The following is a 12,120-nucleotide window of genomic DNA, read 5'->3' as shown; positions in this document are numbered from 1 at the left end:
ATTTGGGCCCAATGCAGTTAGCCTGATTGGGCACAGTATAGGTTCTGTGTGGGCCAAAACGATTGGGGCCCAGAATGGGTCCCAGGTGGGCCCCATACAGCTGGCCCGGTTGGTCCCCGTATGGGATTGGTTTGGGCCCCAATCAGTCTCGCCCAACTGGGACCAGTTTGGGCCACTCGTGGGCCCCAATCTGTTTGGCCCAATTGGGTCCTGTGTGGAACGGAATGACAAATCTGAATGGGCCCCAATTGGGAAGCCCAATTGGGGCCCACTTGGCAGCCCGAGTGAAACCCAATTGGGCCCCAACTGGGCATGCTGGCTGGGATACGATGTAAACAAAACAAACCTGCACTGCACTGCATACTGTACACTAATACGTGAACGGTACATACACACGTACGGTTTCTACCACAAAACAACACAACAATCAACACTCCGGACAATTCGACAAGACAACTCGCAATGGCGGCCACAGCTCGCGGTAAAACCTGGGAGGAACAAGAAGTCCTGACACTAATTGATATATTTTGGGGGGAGTAGATACAGAGTATGGTGGAAAACACCGGGAATAAGGAGGTGTTTAGAATGTGTGCGGAAATGATGGCGAAAGAGGGATACGAACGGACGCATACACATTAGCGTGAGCAGTGCGTGCTGGGATTGCATATCCATAATATTTCGCTGTGTATTACGAATGAATATGCGCCTACACGCTCTCTGTCGGCGAACAGCGGCTTCTTGTCTTTGCAGGAATGCTTCTTCCAATATGTGACGCCTCCTTCGTAATACAAACCTCATAATAATAAAACAATGAAAGCGCTACTGCAAATTGAGCTTCCATCGCCATCATCTACTACTTACATCTAATAACCCCGCGAAACATCGTCAAAACCGTGACCCTTGACCGACCCAACGCAACTGCGCATGATAGCGTTGCAAAAGCATAATTAACTCACCGATGCATGTGTTCGCGAATAACGATCGTCCGAATATAGTACAACGCCGTGTGAGTACGTGTGCCCGCTACCGTAGTTAGTTTAATGATGGGATCGCTCGTAATTTCCTCGTAAATTCTGTCCGGACTATAGTTAAGAAACGATGGTCGGAAGATGAGATTTTATACGTGTGACCGGAGTCTTAGTTTTTTTTTCTTTGCTTTGCTGTAAAGTTTATTCAAACATAATGACTTGGATCCTGTTTGTAGATTATTTTTAGTAACATAAGTTTTCAACAGTTCTTTAATCTTTTACTTTCTGATATTTATGTTCATATTAATGTACATATTTTTATATGTCTTTGGTTCTCCTATTAATAAATATTGTATATTTATACTGGTGATAACGGAAATGAAATGAACAATATTTTTTTTGCGGAAACTCTAAGTGCACATGTTATTTGAAGAACGGTATACTTAGCAATATTATAGAAGGAACTATGAATCTGACCGCTTGCATTAACCTCAGCAGGATTTTAGAATAGAAACAACTTCAGCTCAAGTTCCTACATGTATAAGAAGGTGAAGCTAGTATGTGTATGTGTTATGAACAAACTGTGATAGGTGTTATTTAAGTTCCGATGCTGGTTAAAGAGCAACCAGGTTTCTCATGCATCTCATGCATTATGCATCTCATGCATTTCATGCATCTATCCAAGTTATAATAATTCATCAAACTGATGAAAGCTTTTGGGTGCTATTTGATGGTTATTAAGTCGATACTGTTAACGAAACCAGCTAAGTTAATCTTGTCATCCAACCATTGCTGTAAACGGATCATCCAACTTCTCCAAAGGAGAGTCTACTGCACATCTGAGATACTCTTTAACAAATTGCAGAAATCAATATACGGCACGGCACGGCACGTGGTTAGTATATATATATATATATATATATATATATATATATATATATATATATATATATACATGACGCATTTCGGGAAGGGGGCGACCGCCCCCCCCCCCCGAGCAAATTTTCTTTATGATATCGCTAGTAATTTCAAAATAGCAAATGCTTAGATGCAACTTACAAGGCCTGGGAAGTGTCATTTCCAGCGATCTGGGGGGCATTTTCGGCCAAAATTTTCTTGTACGCTTCGCGCCAACTCATGGTGGCGCTACGCTTAGCTGCCTACAGGCTTCGCCCCTCCCTTGGCAAATTACTAGCTACACGCCAATTCAAATTGGTAAAGCAAAGAGCAGATGTCACATCATATCAGCATCAAAACTGTCTATGTGTGTTGTCAAAGACGTAGGAGCCAAATTGGATTTGGGGGCTGTAACGACTTGCCCGAAAAATGTAACCAAAATTTTTTGCGCGCGAAGCGCGCGTTCAACATGTTAAGGTCAATATCATATATGTAAGAATCTGTTATTACATCGCATGCCATCGTGTACCATACGGTCGGTGAAAGTTGCACAGTATACCGCCGGATGCTAATGTAAACAACGAAATGTCTTATGTAGATGGAGAAAAAGCATACAGGTCCAATTATGTCAAAACTCTCTTTTACATTAGTAATGGCGAATTAGTCGGCCAAGCTTACAACTTTATTTTAATTACCAAGGAGATCATTTTTAAACTATCCATTTCCTTAAGCTACATCATTGCAATTTATTTTTCTTTCAGTAGGTGCCCGAAAAATTCTCAGCATATTGCCCGAATTTTCAGGGCGAAAAAAATGGTTGGGGGGGGGGGGGGCTGCAGCCCCCGCCTCCTACGCCTATGTGTGTAGTGTTCGGTTTCGAAATATCTGATACCTGATATCGGAAATATCTGCTATTTTTCATTTCAATTCCTTCAACCAAGTTTTAATAGCTGTTATAAGAGGTTGCAATATTTCTACACCAATAAATTAACTGTGTCGGAATTTTAGAAAAATTCCTGACCAGCATTCTTCATCATACTTCGCTCTACTCGTTCAATTTTGACCTGTCTGTTAGGGGTTCAAGGAGGTTTTTCTATATTGCTTGTCTATAGATTGAATTTTGTGCAACATTATGGGTATGTTTTGAAGTGATTTTATTCACGAGAAAAGTGAATTTTCAAATTCTCAACAAGTAATGGGCTTAAAACCTTGAAAAGTGGGGCTTTCGGATATTGTGGGCCGTGACGTAGAATAACCTACAAAAGCAATGACCCATAGGACATGCAATGAGGTCGAACATGATGTGTGACTGGTGACAATCTTCAAAAAGGTTATGGATGGAAAAAACTTTTGGGAAATACTTGGTTCTCAGGCAAAAGTGTACATCTGGTTGCTCATTTTCAAGCCCGAGAAGTGCCATTTCCGGTGATCTGGGGGGTATCAAAACCAGAAATTTTCTTCTACGCTCCACACCAACCGATGGTGGCGCTCCGCTTAGATAGTAATTCGCGCCCCCCGGGTTAGAAAATCCTGGATACGCGCCTGGTATGCCTTCACAATTTGCCCCTTCCTTGGCAAATTCCACAATTTGTTACTAAATATCACCAAAGAAACGTCAGAGACTTTAACGAAAGTAGTTTTTACTTTTTCAAAATGAATTAGCTAGACGGACTGCATCCGTAATGAAATTTGGTTTGCCGATAAAAAAGGAAATCAGGGCTGTAGCAACCAGTTACTATATATACATTTACACATCTACATATAGGCCTATATATATATATATATATATATATATTTATATATATATATATATATATATATATATATATATATATATATATATATATAAAATATCACGATTTATGCTAACAATTTTGGGGATGAAAGTTGCTAAGCGCCTGCACCCAAGCAAATGTCCCCCCCCCCCCCTTCCCAATATTTGAAACAAATCGCCGCCCCTGTCAAAAGCTCTGCGAGAGCTCGCTTTCGGGAACACAATACAAGAGGAGAAATGAGTTTTTGTCTTCTCTTTTTGTACTATATCTCTTCCTCCCTCCCCTCCCCTTCCCCTATAGATGTCACCATCAGATATTTCTAGCCATCCGGTCCTTTCAAAAAGAAGTACTTTCTCTCGTCGGTGAGTACTTTGATCAAAGTAAAAATTTTATATCCTAATATTCAATAAACCACCAAAGCAGGTGTCCATTTGTTAACTGAAATAAGTTGCCAGTAGGTTTACATAATCTATCCCTAGACCATCCAATTATAGGTGACATTATAACTAAATATCCAGTACTCAATTTGACCTGTCACTGGTTATCTGTATAACGTGCCCAAATTGAAATATATCAGGACTTTGGTTAGTCTAGAAGGCTGTGGTGTGTATTTTCTTACGCATAATTATAACAATTCCACAAAAAGAAGTACTGAAATGGTTATAAGAGTTGTAACTCGACCAAGTATTTTGTTCAGCTAGAATTCAAGCTTTAAGTTTGGGAGTCAGGACAAATTAACATGAGTGTCTATGACTTGGGAATCTCTGTTATAGTATTGATCAGGTTGATCCTTGAATTGATCTCGTCCAATTTATCTAAATTTGGATCAATGAGACCAGTCCATCATGACTACCACGTACATGACTGGTGAACTTTCACATCCTCCTTATTTCCTCACTAAATCATTTGCACCCATGCTAAAGGCCTTGCTTTTAATTAGCCCTTCTTTGTCAGATTAAGAGATGGTATTCCTGATAGCATAGAGTAGCGTGGGTAAGCAGATAGGGAATACTGATCTAGCATTGAGATTTAGTAACGGTTAGGCTAGGAAGCCTTCAAATCAGTTTCAATAACTCAAATAAATGATTAAAAATGTCAAGATAATTATCTTTATTTATTCTCCCATATTCCTGAATAGGTGATTTGAAGAAAAAAAATGAGTTCTCTCAGGTAACTTACAATGTGGTCATGTAAAAAAAGATTATTATAAAACATACCTGGAAAACATCAACACTTTAAAAATATTACTATTGCTGTAATTAATTAAATTCTTCAAAGAACCAATATCAAGTGAAGTCAAGATGTTTCCAGTAAGCTCAGTCTAAAGTACACGCATGTTTCCTGACATTAAAACTATTTGCCTAGAGTACCATTGTTCTGAAAGACTTAAATGTAGGTGTTACAAAATACAAATTCCCAGCCTGTTCTTTAAATGCAAAGTTAAAAACTGGAGTTATAAGTTCCAAGGATGCAGCAAACGAAGTTAGCTTTTACGGACTTGAATGTATTGCTACAATATGACATTCTCTTAAAAGGAATGTAAAAAAGTGTATATACCAATAGTAGATGCAAGAGAGATCTCATGAAGTGTTAATATACAATATATAACTGCATTGGCAATTATAGTAAATTGCCTAAAATATCAAAATTGATTACAAATAAAGACAAAATGAACGTGAACCAACGCATTTTTTTCTAAAGGGTAGGGATTTGATATCAGAACCAGAAAGTCATTGTGAAACAAAATGATGACTTTTCACGGCACAATAAGTTGGCACAAAAGGCCTGCCATGGTTAATAGAGAATATCTATCAGTTCATGGACCAAAAGAATATGCTAAATGCTGAAAAGCTTCATATGGCCTAGTACTAACAAAAACAAACATAATTGTAAACATGTTAACAAATTGAGGTAACATTTTGTGTTTTGTGTGTGTGAGTGTTATTCCAGATGTAATATTGTAGTTTCTTGGGGGATTTTTTGAAATTCGACAATGCGAATATAAAGTGTGTTTGGTACGTTTATGCTTAAACAGTATAACAAAGTTCCACCTTCCAACTTTCATGAGATTCATAAGAATAATATTACAAGTCGAATTGTATCAGTCATAAACTTGCTCGGCTGCTTAATTCTCTGCTTGAGACTTGTTAGATTTAAATTGTTTGATCTCTTTACCATTTCTAAGTAGTTGATAATGGATTCTTCTTTTCTTGATCATTTTTCCCTACAATAAGACCTCGAATAAGCTATGTTGTAATCAAGTCTCCACCCCATCAATATAGTTGTTGGTAATGACGTAATAGTGTAATTTTATGTACCACATGGCAAACGTTTAATGTTATTCTTTATACCCTTCTTTACTTAAGTTACGAATGTAAAGAGTGTAAGTTACGTATATAAAGAGTGGAACTGAAAATTTCAATGTAATGTCATTCAGTGCATTGATAAATAATTTAAAACAAAATTTTGAACTGCAAAATTGTAAGCAATGGTTATATCAAATGAAAATGGGTGTGATTCCTGCATGGCCACACGATATGCAAGGTATCCATTTGAAAATGCGCCCTTTAATACGACTGCCATTACAGTTTACCTGCCTCGAGCATTTTAATAGGCTCTCACAGTAGATGACAGGAAATTTGAGCTGTGCAAGTGACTTTTCCACACTTGTTTCCTTTGCTAGGCTTGGCGAATAGATTACGTAAAACACAGGCTAACGTTCCAGACTAATCACCTTGAAAGGTGAAGAAGTGGGCAGTGATGAAAAATGAACTGCTTTCTTACTAAAGGGCGGTTTTTCAATGAATAGCTTCTGACTAGAGACCCCAAAAGAAATGTCAATATAGGAATCATTGACAAATTAAGGCAGGGTACCTCAGTTTCTATATCGCAGGAGTTGTGATGCTGAGGTGACTGGTTCAAATCTGTTCCATAGAAATTGTTATTTGGTCTTTTCCATCCAAATGAGCATGTGTTATAGTTTTGTTACTCAATGTACTTGAACATTATACCTACTTAATCCAATCCAAGAATGTTGCACTTATTTTTTTTTTCATAAACTTCAATCGTTCATTCAGTACCAATGTTATAAGATCGTCGTTGATACCTGTACTGATTTATTCTGATCTGGCAGTTAGGTGGCTGATTTATACTGAGGTGGCAGTTACGTGGCTGATTTATACTGATCAGGCAGTTAGCAGTGGAGTCAGTGTATCATCTTCTGGTACCTTTAGTTTCCTTTCTCTAGCTTTTTGACAGTCTGTACCCCTGCAGTAAGATAAATTGCAACAGTTGCAACGAAATGTGAACATAGATCTACGTTACAACGCAAATAAAGTTTAACATTTTTCTACCAAATTCTATTCAAGAAAATATAGTTTTGACTTTGCTGGTTTGAACAGGCTGCAGCGACGTCATCTATAATTCATTCTTAAACAGATATTGTTATATAATATATATATATATATATATATATATATATATATGTATATATATATATATATATAAATTAAGTATGGCCATCACTGCATCCTATTTGATATACACATCCTACATACAAGTGTGTATCCTTTGTATATGTAAAACCCATAAGTAGAATATATAATGCTGCTTCACGGGGGGGGGGGGGGGAGGGGGAGGGGGGTTTGAAGTATGATGTATACTACTCCCTTGTTGGTCAAGCCTGTTTATAGAAACAGTCAAATTCACTCAAGCATTAATAATTTGTTACTTGATAGCAGGGTTCGGTTTCTTCCGGAAGAAACCTATTTCTTCCGGGCACGTGGAAGAAACTGGAAGAAACCTGTTTCTTCCAGGTTTCTTCCAGTTTCTTCCGGAAGAAACTGGAAGAAACCGGAAGAAACTGGAAGAAACTGTGAAAATTGGCATATAGGCAGCACAGCCCACATACATGATAAAGAGACAAATAGCTTACCACCATCTGACTGAAATGCATACCATTGAAACCATCAAAATATGATATTTTAGTTTTGATTATAATTTTGGGTTTTTTTCTACACCAAAAGATGTTTGCTTATAAATCACAATATTGAAGGACTACTTATCATAGATTTCGCGATCCCCCCATCAACCAGAATTGCATAACTGGCCATACTTTATGAATGATTAACCTGGATTGGCCCATGCCAGGCACGTAGCCAAGGGGGGGGGGGGCGAAGGGGGCAGCCGCCCCCCCCTTGAGCATATTTAAAAAAAAAAATTTAATGTTTTTATGGTATCGCAAGTATTTTCAAAAGAGAAAATGCTAAGATGCAACTTAAAAGGCCTGGGAAGTGCCATTTCCAGCGATCTGGGAGGCATTTTCAGCCAAAATTTTCTTGTACACTTCGCGCCAACATGGTGGCGCTACGCTTAGATAGTTTGCAATGCCGAATCTACAGTTTCGCCCCTCCCTTGGCAAATTCCTGGCTACGCGCCTGGCCCATGCACTGAGTATTTAATACAATGAACACCAAGCAAATAGCCGAACAATATCTATTAGATTTAGGCAACAGTTTAATTTCTGCAACTCCCTAAATTACAACTTGTAGTTAATAGGAGGACTTGTCATACCAACAGCAAAAGAACAAACATCCACAATTAAACACAGCTGGCCATGAGCCAGCCCTCATTTCACACTACAACTTCCAGTCGAATCTGTAACCCTCATGTCTTGAGTTCAATCTCCACAAAATGTGGTCATAGTGGTCAATGTAATCGTAGTAATGAGTGTGCATTGTAGTAGGCCTACACTAGTTTCCAGGGAACACTTGTCCCTCCACTCAAAAACTAGTTTTTAACTAAGAACTGGGCTATAATCAGGACCATTCTGGTCTGCAAAATATTGCTTGCCCATAGTTGTTCCCTTAATTGTCCGATGCTACAGTAGCCTAGTACTATATTGTGTACAGTATATGCTGGAAGCAGGTCATGTGCTCCAAACCTAGATATAGACTACCTAGATGACACTATAGTGCTTCTTGTCCATTTATTACATAGTAAGAAATCATTGCAGGTTGTTATGAAACTTAATCAACAGTTTTTCCCAAGAAAATGAGTTTCTTCCATTTTGTCCGGAAGAAACTGGAAGAAACCTATTTCTTCCGAGTGGAAAAAACCGCGGTTTATTCCGCGGTTTTTTCCACCCCCGGAAGAAACCTGCGAACCCTGCTTGATAGCATAAACTACCCCAAATACTGCCATAAGGATTCATCCTTGAGTGCACCTATTTAATTGATTATTCACTTGTATAATTGTAAACACAAGTGCTCTCATGGCCAGTACTACTTTCTGGTATGCGATGACAAGTTTGGCTTGACACTGAAATGATACACTGTGTGTTTAATCGTGAAATTGTGCAGAAGACCGTTCAGTATGGCTAGCATTACCAACTCCGGTAGATATTCAATCTCCCCTGTTTTTGGGTGGTACTTGCTATAGGCAGGGATTATTGTAATGATGGGGATTTGTGTATGTTAACTCAATAAATCACCAATCGTACGAAAAAATACACATCAAAATAACTTACTGCCATACTTCCCGGAATTCGCTAACCTGTATAAAAGAAGTCAATCATAAATGATAGCTGTAATTTTATTGTATGACAAAATAATTCAAATTTCAAAAGTATATGGCTGTTAGGGATTTGTGAAATCACATTGTCAATCAAATGAGATTAGAAAATATGGAGTAATCAACTTAATGTTACCCATAATATTACTTTTTCATAGTAATACGAGTTAATAGAGTAACATTAAGAAGCTAATTGTTTGTTATGTATAATGAATCCGTGAATCACTATGTGTTTTCTAAGATCTAGTAAGCAAGCCTTATGTTACTTACATAAAGATAGCAAAACTCAACATTTCCTATTTGCGATATGTAATCTATTCTTTTGTGTTCAACGTGCACACAGCGACCATATTTTTTTAATCGTCCCTTTCAAACATTATTATATTTCTAAACATACCAAAAAATGTTCAGATTATTTTGTAGGTTAATGATCAATCTCCATTACAATGTTCATCGAGATTAAACCAATGAATCTGTGTGTATTGTAATACATTATACTTCACTACCTACCTCCTTGCTGTAAACTGCATCTGTCACATCGAGCGTACGATCATCATACTATAAGTTAGATACAATAGGAAGGTTTATGAGCTTTACCAATATGACGTCACAAAATCACTTCAACAGTTATGAGGCGAATCAAGAATTAATTTTCTTTTCAATTCAAACAAAGAAGGAAGTATGCTACAAAGAAAAATGTTACTTTGGGATGAATATCAGAGATGCTTGGGATCAAAGTTATATCAATAATATCTGTCATGTGACACTTTGACGACACTCTGATGACGTTAATATTCAAACTGCAATAAGGAGCATGTATCTGGTAATTACAGGAGCAAAGGTGACAAGAATGAATGATCTATCAACTGTTCTTTGTTGCCTCTTAATCTTTTTGATATTTACAGTATGTAACGGTACTGTAGACTGACGCTGATCAAAGTTAAAGCAAAGACTATATGATACTGGACACACACGCAGCAGTTGTAACTGATAGTGCGAAGCAATTGATTCTGGATTCGAAAACTCAACTGTTATACAGAAGATAATTGCATGTACGACGGTACTGCAATCAATGTTAATTTACTGTACTTGAGTGACCACAAAAAACAAAAAAACTCTGTAAACTAACCGGTTAAACATTTTTCCATATTCCCCCTGAACTCTTAATTGAAAAACAATCAATCGATACGAACACTGGTCAAAGCAAGGTTACACAGATATGATGTTATTCTGTTTAATTTTCTTGTTACTTGATTCAATATGTGAGTCCACCTCAACAATCTGAGCAAAAAATATATTGATGCATCTTACCTGTCGAACTGTTCCTTTCTTTTATTGATTCATTTTGAAAATCACTTAACAGTCGTTGGGGAGTTCCGATTCTTTTAATACATTAATACTTCTTTCCAGATAATTATATAACCAGTTGTCAAGCAATAGGTTAGTGAAACATGTTTTAATAAGTTCCTGATACTCACCATCCATCGACCAGATTCAAGGTTGAGGTCATAAATTTTGCCACTATCGTACGGTAACCAAGTGACTAAGATGAAAGAGGTTACAATGCCATGATTAACAAAATAAAAATAAAACATGATTATTTTACTCCCAGACACCCCAATGACCTAGGTACACTACAGCCACATAAGCCTTGAGCAATTTATTGTGAAGAGACTGTACAAGAATCTGCTACGCCCAGCTATTTTACATAATTACAGTACATTAACATGTAGAACATGCGCAAAACAAGGGAGAAGGGCAAGTTTTGTCATCATTCTCTGTTCTGTTATCGAGTAAAAAATGTAACTTTCATTTATGCGGAAAGCTTTGAAACAGGATAAACCAGTTTGTGTATCATTGTTTCTTTAAAACATTTAACCTGACATTCTTTAGAAAAGCATATCATTAGATTATAATTAAATCATGGTCCCCCTTGACTGTCATGTACTGTATCATGCAAAAGGCAAACGTTTGATGCACAGCATATGTAACATACTGGATGTATTTCATGTAAACCCTGATCTGGAGATATTCCCAGTCTTAAATTACCCTCTCTGCATAATATTATTGTAACTGTAGAACTTCCTGAGGGTATCTAATACTAATTCACTCTGGTTCTTAATGCCTCACCATATCTCTGTGGTGGTATGTTTATATTTAGACATAATTGTCTAGCAGTGACAGACACTCTGAATACAGAAGTCAAAACAACAACATCTCAGCCAGCTGTACCACCTCTCTTGAGTCTTGTATCAAGCTTATGACTGCATGTAGCATGTATTAGAATATAAGACTACACACTTTAACCTTCCCAACCATACCATGAATAACATGTCCCAACAGGGGATTGTTTCCTTAGGTAGCCGCCCTGACCTGGTACGAAACAGCAGAGGGAGACTGTGTATGCAAAGCCTTCACACCATTCAACCTCATGAGCTCAACATTCAGGAAGGACATGACTAACTTTTCTTGTCCCCCCCCTTCTCCCCTTGTCCCCTCTGTCACTCCTCTTCCCATAGCTCTCTTCCACCCCCTTTTTTTCTCCACACATTTCTGTCTGTGTCCTCCAGTTTACTCCCTACCCTGTTCCCTTAATCCTCTCTTTGGATCTCCTACATCTCCTCTTCCCCTGTTGGTTTTCTTTTTTTCTCTCCATCCCTTGTCTATTAATCCTCTTACATCTATCTCTTTGTGTTCACCCTGCTCATTAACCTGTCTGTATTCTGTGTGTGTTTTTGTCCCTTCTGTTACTGATACTTTTCATTTAGCCTCTGAAGAAGTTCCTGCTACTGTAGGATTGAAATGTCAGGCCAACTTACTTTTACACATTCTCTTACACAGGCTCCTTAGTGGATAAGCAGCATGCTAACAGTTTTATTTCATTTTGAATATAAAACAAGTTAGAAGGC

General features: G+C 37.8%; 2 protein-coding genes across 11 annotated transcripts in view; one reads left to right on the top strand and one right to left on the bottom strand.

Annotated features, from left to right (window-relative positions):
- Positions 1-12,120, top strand: part of LOC139970087 (uncharacterized) — an 853,056-nt gene that overhangs the window by 732,382 nt on the left and 108,554 nt on the right. The gene's annotated exons all lie outside the window — the stretch shown is intronic.
- Positions 4,732-12,120, bottom strand: part of LOC139970027 (NACHT, LRR and PYD domains-containing protein 3-like) — a 28,634-nt gene continuing 21,245 nt past the window's right edge. For all 3 annotated transcript variants that reach the window (XM_071975570.1, XM_071975572.1, XM_071975573.1), the window contains 4 exons: positions 10,690-10,754; positions 9,722-9,769; positions 9,168-9,193; positions 4,732-6,907 (listed from right to left, as the gene is read on the bottom strand). In XM_071975570.1, coding sequence (XP_071831671.1) covers positions 6,826-6,907; positions 9,168-9,193; positions 9,722-9,769; positions 10,690-10,754 — 221 coding nt within the window. In that variant the 3' untranslated portion in view covers positions 4,732-6,825. The remainder of the gene's footprint in view (positions 6,908-9,167; positions 9,194-9,721; positions 9,770-10,689; positions 10,755-12,120) is intronic.

The sequence above is a fragment of the Apostichopus japonicus genome, chromosome 7 (genome assembly GCF_037975245.1).
Source record: "Apostichopus japonicus isolate 1M-3 chromosome 7, ASM3797524v1, whole genome shotgun sequence".
NCBI classification, from domain to species: domain Eukaryota; kingdom Metazoa; phylum Echinodermata; class Holothuroidea; order Aspidochirotida; family Stichopodidae; genus Apostichopus; species Apostichopus japonicus.
This window is presented reverse-complemented; position numbering and strand designations above follow the sequence as displayed.